Source organism: Zootoca vivipara, chromosome 6 (assembly GCF_965207765.1).
Source record: "Zootoca vivipara chromosome 6, rZooViv2.hap1.1, whole genome shotgun sequence".
Taxonomy (NCBI): domain Eukaryota; kingdom Metazoa; phylum Chordata; class Lepidosauria; order Squamata; family Lacertidae; genus Zootoca; species Zootoca vivipara.
The window spans coordinates 82832355-82847557 of record NC_142589.1 but is presented as its reverse complement, the minus strand read 5'-3'; the positions used below and the strand labels follow the sequence as shown (position 1 = coordinate 82847557).

The following is a 15203-nucleotide window of genomic DNA, read 5'->3' as shown; positions in this document are numbered from 1 at the left end:
GATTCACATCGTAATTATATTTTTTAGTCACTAAAGAAAATTAAATTTGGCAGCTGCTACACACATTTGTTTAATATGCAAAATGTGTTTTTCAGCGCGCAGAAGTTCACAATTGCCATTTTTATTCCTCTGCTGTTACATCACCTACACAAGGACACAAGATAATGAGAGGAGAGCTGTCGGAGAAAGACTAGAGGCTAGAAAGTCAGGAAGTTCACAGGAGAAGCAAGGGTTAAGCTCAAGCTCAGAATCGGGGGGGGGGGGTTTACGCCAGCTCTTGCGAGATGTGCAGAAAAGAGGAGGGCTGAAAGGCGAGGCGCGAGACTTTGTCATTTCATGGGTTGCTGGAGGGGCAAGCGCAGGCCTCAGCAGGGATCTGAACTGAGTGACTCTGATGGATGATTATTACGTGCTAATGACCTGTTGTAAATACTGTAAATAAAGCCTATAAAAACGTTAGGAGACTCTTGTGATTGTTGTGAAGAGAGGAAGCCTCGTCAGCCCGGACAGCCACGTGATCAAGACCACACCTGTCCAGTGTCAGTGTTCCCAAATATTTCACCAGCTCTTAAAATTTGTTTAGATTTATTACTGAATATTGAACAATTTAGCATATTGAATATATCTTAATTTTGGACAGGGAACAATCCTTCATTGGCCACCATTTAAATAATAATAAAAGCACATTTTATTTATGAAGATGGTACAGATTTAAGTTTGAACAAAATGATGTTACCAAGTTAAGCTGTACAGTTCTTTTAAAAGCTTAGAGAAAACATCCATTATTCAACTTCACTTGTATATAAAACTAGACATTGTTACAAAACAAAAGGAAGATTATAACATCTAATTCCCTTCAGTTCTTTCTCTGTCACAAGCATTAATTAGCATTGTTCCATAATTTGGGGCTGCACTTCTTCCCGAGGCTCTAATCCGTTTGCCTGTTAGTTTCAGGTGGTGATGAATTGGAAGTTAAGAACAAGGGATACCAAAAAGAAATCCACACAGTAGAGGAGCCATATCAGGACTCAGACTGTGGCGAGAGCTTCAGTCAGAGCTCCCATTCCTCTTCCCATCAAAGAAATTACCTTGAGAAGAAACCCTATCAGTGCTTGGTGTGTGGAAAGAGCTTCACTTGTAAAAAGACTTTAGCTTCCCATCAAAGAGTTCATACAGGGGAGAAACCCTATCAGTGCTTGGAGTGTGGAAAGAGCTTCAGCTGGAAACAGGCTTTAGTTACCCATCAAAGAGTTCATACAGGGGAGAAACCCTATCAGTGCTTGGAGTGTGGAAAGAGCTTCAGTCGAAAGGACAGTTTCACTTCCCATCAAATAATTCATACAGGGGAGAAACCCTATCAATGCTTGGAATGTGGAAAGAACTTCAGAAGGAGCTCACATCTCACTTCCCATCAGCGAATTCATACAGGGGAGAAACCCTATCAGTGCTTGGAATGTGGAAAGAGCTTCACCTGGAAAATGAGTTTCACTTCCCATCAGCGAATTCATACAGGAGAGAAACCCTATGAATGCTTGGAATGTGGAAAGAGCTTCGCCAGGAAAGAAAACCTCACTGGCCATCAAAGAATTCATACGGGGGGAAACCCCTATTAGTGCTAGGAATGTGGAAAGAGCTTCAGTCAAAAAGGAAATCTCACTTTCATCAAAGAATACATAGGGGGGAGGTTTCCGGTTTGTCTGCAGAGGGAAATAGTGGTGCGGAATGGGTCGTCTGCTTAGGAGACGATCATTACCGGGTGATTTGGACGTCAGGGGAGTGCCAGGGTTAGACACCCCCCTTTAAAAGTGCCACGGTTGAGCAGGGTCTCGAGGGGACAGAGCCTTGCTGCTGCAGCAGCAGCGAGCTGGGGGGGGGGGTTAAGAGAAGCAGCTTGAGTTCGCTCATGGCTATATCGCAGTCCAAAAAGCCAAACCACACTCCATCACCTGAAGCAGCAGACATTCCAAGACAAGGTATTTATTACCAAATTCTTTGACTTTATAATTTACTAATTTGGACCTAAATTCAATTTGGCGAAGATGGAACTGAAAAAGGAAGTCAACTTCCATTTTCTGAAAGACAGATTCTGCAATGCAGACTTCTGAATGGGATTAAAGAACATTCGGAAACACATCAGTGTTTAGCTAAATACTAGCAAACCATCTCTTTCCTGGATACACAGAGTTGGAACTGTTGTCCTTTTGAACTTTAAGCAGAGCCTTTATGAATGGATTGGAGTGCCTTTCTTTTTTTATGAATGGGAAGGCTACTTTTTATGAATGAAGGTGGTCTAAAGAGTGGAAAATAAAATAAAATGCATCTTGGATCGTTGCAAGTCCTACCGAAGCTTTGCAGGAGAACACTTTGCTGTAACTGAGATGGATCCCAGTGAGGCAAAGTGCCTGGAAGGGTGGGAGTAGGAATAGAAAAGGGAATTCTGAAAGAGCAATGCCATACATTGGAACTACAACTGATGAAAATATTACATATTGGATTACAAATACTATTTGGATTATAAATACAATTTGGATTACAATTGCCTTCTTTGGCTTGGAGAATTTTGGACTACAAGCTACATTTAGAAGGAATGGAGGAATATCTGAACAAACAATTTATGGAAGTGAGGTCGGACATAGAGAAAAGTGAAGAGGTTTTATCACATAAATTTGACAAACTGGATGAAAAGGTTAATGCTCTAGAAGTTGTAAAACTGGGGGGCGGAAAACAGCAGAGATGGTTGAAGGTATAAGGGAGGATCATGGGGCTTTGGTTGGGGCAGTCCTGATGGAGAGAGAAAATGAATTGGAAGAGCAGAATTTGCTTCTTCAATTAATGCAAACACGGTTCAATTAAGGGGGCTACCGGAAAAGGAAAAAGAGCAAGGCCTTGCTAGCTATGTGTGTGGGATACTAGCCCGAATGGATGAGGGAGGCCAAGGAGGGAATGGAAGAATTTACTGAGAACGTTTACAGAGTTTGAACAAGAGCGTCGAGAAAAAAGACAACCACCAGACATACTTCTGACTTTTGTAACAAAAAAAGTTAAAGATGCAATAATGCAAAAAAGTTATGAGGTGGGTCTGGTGGTTGAAGGACAGAGTGTGGACATTTTAAAAGAAATCCCATTTAAATTGAGACTCAGAAGAAGGAAATATGGAAATGTGACAACAATTATCAGAGGAGCGGCGATAAACTAAAAATGGGAAATCCCAGAAGGAGTCTCCTTTACTTATAGCAAAAAGAGGTATAGATTGGTGACAGAGAGTCAGGCACAGGAATTTCTGGAGAAACACAGCAAAGACCCAGAGTTTTGAAATTCAGGAAGAGACTTTAGAACTCCCTATGAGATGCAGAGAGATACACTGGAAAAAACAAGGAGCAGTAGGAGGAAGTAAAGGTTTTTTAAGTAAATTAGACAATGGCAAATCTTAAATTGCTAACTTGGAATGTTAATGGGCTGAACAACAAAGTAAAAAGAAATAGGGTAGAGCATGTAATTTTAAAACAAAATTTGGATATAATTTGCCTTTTAATTTGCGAGGAAACATGAGAAAATTCTGATTAATAAGAGATTAGAGATTGAATTTATTGCAGCAGATTTTTCAAAAAAAACTAGGAGTGGTCTTTTATATTAAACCTGCACTTGAACCACAACTGTTTCAAAAAGATGAGAAAGGGAGAAAATTGGTGGTACAAATCAAACTTAAGGAAGAAAAAATTATCTTGGTGGGTATTTACGCACCAAATGAAAACAAATCACAAAATTTTAAAGATCTAGAAATAGAATTGTTAAGATTTCGCAGATGAGAAAGTAATAGTGATGGGGGACCTAAATGGAGTCCCATCACTAGAAATGGACAGAACGATCAGGAAAAAAGACACAAAGGAAGGCAGACTTCCCAAAACTTTCTTTGAAATGACAGAATCAGTAAAATTAGTAGACATTTGGAGAGTAAAACATCCGTTGGATAAACAGTTCACATTTTTCTCTCATGTCCATGTAAGTAGTGCCAGGCTGGATGCAGTATGAGTCTCTAAAGAATTGGAGCTAAGAATTAAAAAAAATTGAAATAGACCCAAGAACATTGTTTGACCACAATTCTATAATCATGGAGATACAAAAAGACAGCCAGTCCACCTTCAGGTGGAGATTGAATGAAGAAATTTTGGATGATAAAGTCTAATTAGAAAAGACAAAAAAGATAGTGAGAGAATATTTTTAACAAAATTTGAATAAGGAAACCAAACAAACAGTCTGGGACGCTAGCAAGGCGGTCATGAGAGGCCTGATTATTCAACAAAATTCAATTAAAAAGAAGGCAAGAGAGAAAAGAAAGAAGGAAATTTTTAAAAGAAAAAGAATAAAAGCACCAAATAAAGAAACAGCAAAACAGGCAATAATCTACAATCACAATATTCTGTTAATTAATGAGGAAATAGCATGGAAAATCAAAAAGACAAAACAGAATTAATATTTTTTAAAATGCTAACAAACCAGGAAAACTGCTGCCATGGCAATTGAGAAAATATGAACAAAATAATTACGTAAATAGGATAAAGCTTAATGGTAGAACAACCGAGAAAACAAAAGAAATAAGGGAAGCCTTTGTAAAATATTTTTCTGAACTTTACAAAAAGAGACCAGAGAAGAGGACACTGATAGAAGATTATGTTAAAAATAGCAATCTCCCAAAGATAACAGAGGAACAAAGGAGGATCTTAAATGTAGAAATATCATCTCAAGAAATAATAGAAGCAACAAATCAAGCAAAGGCAGGAAGGTCTCCAGGACCAGATGGAATAACAGCCAAATATTATAAAATATTGAGTGACCAGCTTGTGAACCCTTTGAAAGATACTAAGAATGAAGTTTTTAAAACAGGTGAAGTCCCAGAAACATGGAAAGAGGCCTACATAACTTTGATACCAAAACAAGATTCAGATGTAACATTGGTAAAAAAAAATAACTAAAGGCCTATATCATCATTAAATAATGATTAGAAATTATTTGCATGTCTTGGCAAGTAGATTGACATTTTTAAAAAAAAGATTTTATTCATCACGATCAATCTGGATTCTTTCCAGGCAGACAAATTAAAGATAATATTAGAAATGTATTAAATATGATAGAATACCTGGAAGTGAGAATTGATAAAAAAGCAGCGTTGTTTATAGATGCAGAGAAAGCATTTGTCAACGTTTCATGGGACTTCGTGAAGAAAGTGATGGAGGAAATGAGATTTGGATTAAATTTTAATAGGGAGATACAGGCTCGTTACTCTGAACAGAATGCAAAAATAATTGTGATATACAAAAGGGAACAAGACAAAGGTAATATACAAAAGGGAACAAGACAAGGATTCCCGTTGTCACCGTTGTTGTTTATTCTGGTGCTGGAAGTATTGACAAGAAGAATAAGTGGAAACAAAGAAATATTAAGAATAAACGTAAAGAAAAGTGAGCATAAATTGAAAGATGATCTGGTAATCACTGTGGAGGATCCAAAAAATTCCCTTCCAAAAGTAATGAACATAATGTAAGAGTTTGGACAAGTTTGGACAAGTGGCAGGATTTAAACTAAATAAAAGTAAGACCAAATTGAAGTAAGACCAAAAGTAAGACCAAATTTGGCATGAAGTTAAAAGAAATATGGAAATGTGGAATGGGATGAACCTTTCTCTATTGGGAAGAATCGCAGCAATAAAAATGAATAAAGGATGTTATTCTTCTTTCAGACAATTCCAGTAATAACAGGGAATGCATGCTTCAAAGAATGGAAAAGAGAGACATCAAGATTTATCTGGAGTGGGAAAAGGCCAAGGATTTTAAAAAAAATACTTATAGATGTGAAAGAAAGAGGCGGACTCTCACTTCCAGATTTAAAACTGTACTGTATTATGAAGTTTCATCTCTAATATGGATCCAGGATTGGATCAAGTTAGATTGATTTCCAGCCCTGCCATTGGGAGCCAGAAGAGGAATCCTGGAAGAGGACACTCCAGGCTCATCTAGTCCAACCCCTGCAATTCAGGAACCCCGGTACTTAGTCCCACCAGCTCCCTTGAACTGAGCAACTCAGATGCCTGAAGCAGCGCCCTGTTGGAGAGCAGCCTTTGGTAGCCTCTGGAGCTGGCCAGACCTTTTGGACGGCTGTTTCCATCCCCCCTGCCTTCTGCTGGCGGGTCCGATTGGGAGTTGTAGTCCAAAGCGGATTGAGGGGGCTAGTCCTGGACAGACGGCTGAAGCCATTGTGCTGTGCCCCTCTGGCAAGGCCTCCTGGGCCGGCCCCCTCTCCCTGTGTGTTTCTGTGGCTCTTGTGAGTCCGAGATCCTGGAGTTGGAGGGACCCAAGGGTCATCCAGGCCCACCCCCTGCAATGCAGGAAAAACAGCTAAAATGTTCCCTTGTGGGGTCTGGACTAAGGGGTGTTTCAGGTGGTTTTCACATTGGAAATATTCTCATGACCTGGGAGCCAATCCTTCTCCTCCACCACCCCTCTATAAAATTGAGTCTTTCTCTCAGCCTCTCCTTGCAGGACCCCCTAGCCTTCCTCTTTGCTCAGAGACTCAGAACCAACTCTCTCTCAAGGGACCCTGGAGCCAAACACTCCCAGAGTTTTCCTCTAGCTTCTCAAGCAAAGGGTAGGAAGGAATATTTTCTTACTGCTCTTGAGATGTACAGAAATCTGTTGTCCTGATTTTTAACAACACGGGCCTGCTGTGATGGGCTTCCTTTTTTCCCTTGCCACTAAAAAATCCAAGTTAGCTGACACTTTGCTGATTGTTACATTTAATGACTTTTTTTTTAAGGTAAAGCTGTAACGCTGTATCTTTGAGACACTGTACTTACTGCTGCTTTTTTCTATTCTGGGTTTGAATAAAAATTAATCTGTGGAGTAACATTACTGCTTTTTGTGTGGTCTTTTCCTGTTGCTTGATATACAACAGACGCCTATTTATTTATTTATTTATTCACGGCATTTATACCCCCCTTTTTTCTCCAGGGGGCTCCAGGTGGCATATTCATTGTTCTCCCCCTCCCCACAACAACCCTGTGAGGTGGGTGACACTGAGAGGCAGCGACAGGCCCCCCGAGGGGGATTTGAATTCTTGTCTCCCAGGTCCCAGTCCGACACTCTTGCCACTGCCCCACCCTGGCTCCTGTCCCTCTGCAGTCTCCCTTCTCTCTCCCTCTTGCTACCCAGACACACCCTCCTGCTTTAATGCAGCAGGCCAGGCCCAGGCTGTTTGAACTGCCCAGGCTTTCTTAAATGTAGGCTTCAGAGTGATTTGGGGTGTTGAAGTAGCTTCAGTCAAGTTTCCTGCTTTTGTTCTTGCTTCTGTCTGTCACTTGACATTGGAGATGGCACAGATTCCACGACTGGACCAAACAAACTCCATCTCCCCAAAAAGCCAGGCTTTTTGAATCTCAGGCAGTGAAATCTGTAGTAACAATAATGATTATTATTACCCTGCCCATCTGACTGGGTTGCCCCAGCCACTCTGGGCAGCTTCCAACAAATATAAAGGCCCAATAAAATATCAAACATTAAAACTTCCTGATACAGAGGTACTTTCAGACATCCTCTAAAAGTTGCATAGTTATCTCCTTGACATCTGATGCGAGGGTGTTCCACAGGGTGGGTGCCCCTACCGAGAAGGCCCCATCTCAACCCCTGTAACTTCTCACAATAATGTAACATTTAAGTAAGGAAACTTGATTAATAATAATGCTGATATGACAAAATTGGTTTAAGGTGATGCACATCATAATTATATTTTTTAGCCACTAAAGAAAATTAAATTTGGCAGCTGCTACACACATTTGTTTAATATGCAAAAGGTGTTTTTCAGCGCACAGAAGTTCACGTTTGCCATTTATATTCCCCTGCTCTTCCATCGCCTACCACAAGGCCACTGTCAGGGATGAGCCAGTGGCTTCCGCCTGTGAAAGCGATGAGGAGGAGGGAGAGTTCGTAGGTTTTAGCCCCTTGAGATGGAGAGGGGCTTAGCGAGGAGGGTGATGTCAGGGATGAGCCAGTGGCTTCCAGTTCCCTGAAGGGAAACCAGGGGGAGGACGTTGTACCCGAGGGGGAGGTAGATAATGACGGGAGAGCTGTCGGAGTAAGTCTAGAGGCAAGAGAGCCAGGAAGTTCACAGGAGTAGCAAGGGTTAAGCTCAAGCTCAGTATCGGGGGGGGGGCGGGGAGGTTTACCCCAGCTCTTGCGAGACATGCAGAAAAGAGGAGGGCTGAAAGGCGAGGCGCAAGACTTTGTCATTTTATGGGTTGCTGGAGGGGCAAGCGCAGGGCTCAGCAGGGATCTGAACTGAGTGACTCTGATGGATGATTATTACGTGCTAATGACCTGTTGTAAATACTGTAAATAAAGCCTATAAAAACGTTAGGAGACTCTTGTGATTGTTGTGAAGAGAGGAAGCCTTGTCAGCCCGGACAGCACCTGTCCAGTGTCAGTGTTCCCAAATATTTCACCAGCTCTTAAAATTTGTTTAGCTTTATTATTGCATACTGAACAATTTAGCATATTGACAATATCTTAATTTTGGATGGAACTTTCCTTCATTGGCCACCATTTAAATAATAATAAAAGCACAATTTATTTATGAAGATAGTACGGATCCATATTTAAGTTTGAACAAAATGATGTTACCAAGTTAAACTGTACAGTTATCTTTTAAAAACTTAAGAGAGAGAAAACATCCAATATTCAACTTGACATGTATATTAAACTAGATATTTTTACAGAACAAAAGGAACATTATAACTCCCTTCAGTTATTTCCCTGTCCCAAGCATTAATTAGCATTGCTCCATAACTTGGGGCTGCACTTCTTCCTGAGGCTCTAATCCGTTTGCCTGTTAGTTTCAGGTGGTGATGAATTGGAAGTGAAGAACAAGGGAGACCAAAATGAAATCCACACAGTAGAGGAGCCATATCAGGCCTCAGACTGTGGCGAGAGCTTCAGTCAGAGCTCCGATTCCTCTTCCTATCAAAGAAATTGCCTTGAGAAAAAACCCTATCAGTGCTTGGAGTGTGGAAAGAGCTTCAGCTGGAAACAGAGTTTCACTTTGCATCAAAGAATTCATACAGGGGAAAAACCCTATCAGTGTATGGAATGTGGAAAGAGCTTGAGTAACAGCTCCCATCTCACTTCCCATCGTAGAATTCATACAGGGGAGAAACCGTATCAATGCAGGGAATGTGGAAAGAGCTTCAGTCACAGCTCCAGTCTCACTGCTCATCAAAGAATTCATACAGGGGAGAAACCCTATCAGTGTTTGGAATGTGGAAAGAGCTTCAGTCAGATCTCCATTATCACTGCTCATCGTAGAATTCATACAGGGGAGAAACCCTATCAGTGCGTGGAATGTGGAAAGAGCTTCAGTCAAAACGGTAGTTTCACTGCCCATCAAAAAATCCATACAGGAGAGAAACCCTATCAGTGCTTGGAATGTGAAAATAGCTTCAGTCGAAGGGACAATTTCACTGCTCATCAAAAAATCCATACAGGGGAGAAACCCTATCAGTGTGTGGGATGTGGAAAGAGCTTCATTCGAAAGGACCAGTTCACTTCCCATCAAATAATTCATACTGGGGAGAAACCCTATCAGTGTGTGGAATGTGGAAAGAGCTTCAGTCGAAAGGACAGTTTCACTTCCCATCAAAGAATTCATACAGGGGAGAAACCATATCAGTGCCAAGAGTGTGGCAAGAGCTTCAGTGGTAGGAGCAATCTCACTTCCCATAAAAGAACTCATACCGGGGAGAAACCCTATCAGTGTGTAGAATGTGGAAAGAGCTTCAGTCAGAGCTCCTATCTCCCTTCCCACCAAAGAATTCATACAGGGGAGAAACCCTATCAGTGCGTGGAATGTGGAAAGAGCTTCAGCAGCAAAGTTAGTTTCACTTCCCATCAAAGAATTCATAAAGGGAACAAACCCTATCAGTGTTTGAAATGTGGAAAGAGCTTCACCAGGAAAGAAAATCTCACTGCCCATCAAAAAATACATTCAGTGGAGGAATCATATCAGTGCTAGGAACGTGGAAACAGCTTCAGTCAAAAAGGAAACCTCACTTTCATCAAAAGAATACATACAGGGGAGGAATCATATCAGTGCCAAGTGTGTGATTGGAGGGATTTATGAAAGTCTGGTCTCATATTTAAAGCTCTTCTAAAAACAACTGGAGCTCTTAAAAGGACTGAGAGCTGGCTGAAAAAGCTAAAATCAGGACAGGTTTGGACAAGTTCATTTGTCTTTGAAGGAAAATATTCCTTCTCCTCTGAGACACTTAAAGAGGATTGGATTACCAATAATTGACAATTTAGATTGTTTTAAAGAATGGCAAAAGGCCCTATCGAAATTTATATGGCAAGGGAAAAAGCCAAGAATTAAATATAAGATATTCACCGGTTATAAACAAAGAGGAGGCTTTTCCCTGCCGGATTTAAAGATTTACTATGAATCAGCTGCCTTTTGCTGGATGAAGGATTGGTTTATGTTGGAAAATACAGACATTTTGGATTTAGAAGGTTACGATCATGTTTATGGTTGGCATGCATATCTATGGTATGATAAAGTAAAGGCCCACAGAGGCTTTAAAACGCATATAATTAGAAAATCATTGTATAGTGTTTGGTCCAGGTACAAAGATCTGTTAGAAAGAAAAACACCTAAATGGTTATCACCATTGGAGGCCAAGGTTCGTAAAAGAGTAAACATGGAAACCAGTTGGCCGAAATATAGAGATTTGTTGATTCAAGAAGGAGACCAATTTAAGTTAAAGACTTATGAAGAGTTGAAATGTAAATTAGATGATTGGCTCCAATATCATTAGATAAATGAAGTTTTCAAAATGGATAGATTATTTGGTTTTCAATCAGAGAGGTCAAAGTTGGAAACAGAATTATTAGAACCTAAGACGAAAATACTTTCCAGAATGTATAAATTGTTGCTTCAGTGGCATACGAAAGATGAACAAACAAAGAATGCTATGATCTTGTGGGCAAAGGATGTTGGTCATAATATTATGATTGAGGAATGGGATAAATTGTAGAATGTGAATATTAAGTTTACTGCGTGTAGTCTATTACAAGAAAATTTAATGAAGATGATGTACAGATGGTATCTTACACCGGTAAAATTGGCAAAGATATATCACAATCATGATAATAAATGTTGGAGATGTAAGAAAGAAGTAGGATCCTTTTACCACATGTGGTGGACGTGTCCACTAGTAAGTGACTTCTGGAATAAGATTTACAATGAACTTAAGAAAGTGTTGAAAAACACATTTGTGAAAAAACCAGAAGCATTTCTAGTGGGCATTGTAGGGAAAGAGATTCCAAAGAAAAATGTGTCTATTTTTCTGTATGCTACGACGGCAGCGAGACTTTTGATTGCTAAGAACTGGAAATTACAAACACTACCAACGATCGATGACTGGCAGATGAAGATGATGGAGTTTATGGAACTGGCTGAGATGACCGGGAGAATCCGCAACCGGGGAGAGGAAGCGATGGAGGAAGACTGGAAAGACTTTAAGCAATATTTAACAAAACATGCAAAAGTGATATATTAAGAATAGAATTAGGTTGTAAATAAACTGTGGAAAAGTTGAACATGTTAAATGGAGAAGTAGAATTAGAATAGACGAGGTGATTAAAATGAGTGAGAATTTGCTAAAGTAGACAAGTGATTAAGAACCACAGAGGAAGGGATCCCGAGGGGGTCCATATTTGCAATGTTAATATTTTAAGAATTTGCTGAATGGTTTTTCTTTTTATTCTGTATTTTTTCTTTTTTATTGTTTGTCTTTTTTCTGTGATGCTTTTTTTTTCTATTCTGAAAACGCAATAAAAATATTTTTTTAAAAAAAGGATTCCTGCAAGACAACTACTCTTCTCTGAACATCTAAATTGCTATGTCCTCTTGGACGTTTTCTTTTTTGTGGTTCCTCTCTTAAAGTAATTATTTGGTTAATTTGAATCTTAATTTGAGAAATTGGATTTTATGTTAAACAGCTTATGTGTGTTGGGTATCAGGCTGGAAGGAAGAGGGAGGGGTGGAAAAATACAGGAAACAGGATCTCTTGGGAAAGAGTTATTCTGTGACCTTGACAAACTGATAAAGTGCTGCTGGAAAAGGGAGAGTGAGATTTAGACTGGCAGTTCTAAAACAGTTAACACCAGGCCTGGAAAAGCTATTAGCCCAAATTGATAGAAATACTGAAATGGTGACAAATTTGGGCACTAAAGTAGAGACACTCACAAAGAAAACAGAAGCACCAGATTTCTCCATGAAAGGAAGGGATGCTTAGGATTGATGTGGATGGTTTGGGTGGAAGGCAAGAGGCATTTTTGGGCGCTTTGGCGGTCCTTGAGATGACACAGAAAGTGCAGACTTTGAGACTGAGAGGAGCGAGGAGAGCAGGATTTTAACAAAGGTTTGAGCAGAGTGGCTGGGAGTTGAAGAGGAATTCATGGAGGCACCACCCTCCTCACAGCCAGGGGTCGTGTTGCCTTCGTCTTTGCTCAGAGAGTCAGAACCAACTCTCTCTCTAGGGAACCTGGAGCCAAACACTTCCAGAGTTTTCTTCTAGCTTCTCAAGCAAAGGGTAAGATACTTTCTTACTGCTCTTGAGATGTACAGAAATCTGTTGTCCTGATTTTTAACAACACAGGCCTGCTGTGATGGGCTTCCTTTCTTCCCTTGCCACTAAAAAATTCCAGTTAACTGACTCTTTGCCGATTGCTATATTTAACGACTTTTTTAAAAGGTAAAGACGTTATGCAGTATACATAAAATTAACCCTGCCATAAAGAAATTAGATATTTTTGTCTCTCCCATCTTGACATATGCTTTAATTTCAGCACATAATTATTTTGAAACAACATAAATTCGTATTTGTCGCAGTAATACACAAATATTTTATTTTCAATTTGAATCCCTGTTTTCTCCACCAAAACCTTCTGGTCTTCTCCTATCATATTCTTTGCTAACCTTTTCATTTTCTGGTGATTAACTTTAAAGCCTGCTAACATATCAGATGCAACACAGATGGAGCCTGTGTGTGTGTTGTCTCTTCTTGTTTTTTGAATAACTTTTTATTGGGTTTTATAAACAAGGATCATAGGAATAATAAAGAATACAAATAAATAAAGCAAGTCTTCTCATGCCATTTGTATATCACAAAGGCAGCATAAGAAATATGCAACATCAGGTTCTTTATCAGTGGTCAATGTATGACTTTTTGGTTAAATAATTGGTTTGAACATAACCAAAAATAAAGGGGAAACAGAACAGAGAGAACAGAGAACATTCCACATGGCAAAGCCTTTGTGATTGTGCTTAGATTAAGGGGGGGTCCTGGTCCTTTCTCCTCTTCCCTTGCCAATAAAACAGTATAAAGTGTTGGCCTGTTATGAACTTAGGCCCAGAAATGAACTGGCAATCAATGCAGGTATTTAAATACAGGAATTACCCCTTCAGTGAGGAGGGGTAGATGCCACCTGTCAGGCTTCATGAAATCTGATCCCTTCCACAGTGGCCAGCCAAGAAGTAGATAACAAAGAGTTCCTACCTAGTCCTTTATTCAATATTTACAGAGAGAAGTGCCTTTCCATTGCAGTAATGGTGTTGTTCTGAGTAAAGTCCCACCCCTCTCTCTCCTCTTCTACGTCATCCCTTCGTTGGCTGATTTGTGCTTTCTGCCTCTAATACTTTCTGTTCTCCTACTCTCAATGCACGGTGGGTCCTGGGAGAAGGAGGGTCAGGAATGCTTTCTGAAGACAAGGAGTCTGTCAGCTGTCTCTCCCCTGGTGCTGCTGCTTCCATCTGCTGCTCTCCCAATATTTCCCAGCTTCTCCCCTCTGCAGCCTCTGAACTATGACATTCTGCAAAACAACGTTGTAAATCTATACTGTCCTTCCTCTTCATGGGAAGCTTTCAGGAGGAGGGAAAGCAGTCTGTACCATTCCTCTTTGGTCCACTCCCTGACACCACCTGGAGCTCCTTGGAGAAAAAGGTGGGATAGAAATGCCATTAGTAAAAGAGGGAATATAGTTGAGAATCCAACCGCTGCATTTGGGGCCAGATTCCGAGCCGTCTTCCAGGGCAGTTCCACCCAGAGGGCCTTGCAACCATCCAATCGGATCCAGAGCAGGAAGTCCCATGGCCACATCCTCTCTGTGCCAAAGGGACTGTGGCTGGAGCTAGACTTGGGCCCTCCTGGTCACCAAGGCCACCCTGCTGCTCCAGAGAAGCGGACACGGAGCAATAGATTCAAACTTCAAGAAAGAAGATTCCACCTGAACATTAGGAAGAACTTCCTGACAGTAAGAGCTGTTCGGCAGTGGAATTTGCTACCAAGGAGTGTGGTGGAGTCTCCTTCTTTGGAGGTCTTTAAGCAGAGGCTTGACAGGCATATGTCAAGAATGCTTTGATAGTGTTTCCTGCTTGGCAGGGGGTTGGACTGGATGGCCCTTGTGGTCTCTTCCAACTCTATGATTCTATGATACTTTGTGGCCCCTCCCCTCCCGTGCAGTGCCCCCCCTTGCCCTCCCCTAGTTTTGATCCTGGATACACCCCTGTTTATAATACTCTTCCATTTTCTTCTAGTCTTGAGGGTGGGGGATTGGGAGGGGCCTCACAAGTGAGGGGTTGAAATAAAGGAGGAGAAGGACCACCAGGAGGAGGCCTTGCGGAGACACTCCCTGGCCTCATTCGGGACAACAAAACAGCCTTGTTGGGGGACAGGGGGGACCTCAGGTAACCCCTCCGGGCCTTTCACCCTGCAAGCTGTGAGTAGAGCCGGGGACTAAGAGGCCATCCAAACACCCCCAAACCCATTCACCCATGCAGGACGATGAGCCTGCGTGCCCCCGCCCCATAGAAGCCCCCCTCGCTTTTCTGCAGTGAAGAGGCTTGTAAACCCTTCAATGGAGTCTCAAAACCCTCAAGAAAACAGGAGGGTTACTCAAAGAGCCATCACTGACCAATCAGCATCGTCCAAAGGTGACAGCCAGCCAATCCGAAGTCATGAAGCAGCCCCCCCCCCAAGTGTCTGGAGCGCATGATCCACAAGGCTGCCTCGGCCTTTGTCTCTGCCAGGAGAGCTCAGCTCTTTTGCGCGGCTCCTTGAGTTTAAGAATTCCACCGCAGAAAGCGCGGAAGAAGCGCTCTACAAA

At 41.3% G+C, this 15203-nt stretch overlaps 1 protein-coding gene across 1 annotated transcript in view; it reads left to right on the top strand.

The window, feature by feature from the left end:
- The window catches only part of LOC118086652 (uncharacterized), a 33630-nt gene extending 21750 nt beyond the window's left edge, over window positions 1-11880 (top strand). The window contains exons 7-8 of the mRNA XM_088671266.1: window positions 1096-1599; window positions 9026-11880. Coding sequence (XP_088527392.1) covers window positions 1096-1599; window positions 9026-10053 — 1532 coding nt within the window. The 3' untranslated portion in view covers window positions 10054-11880. The remainder of the gene's footprint in view (window positions 1-1095; window positions 1600-9025) is intronic.
- Window positions 11881-15203: the final 3323 nt, after the last annotated feature.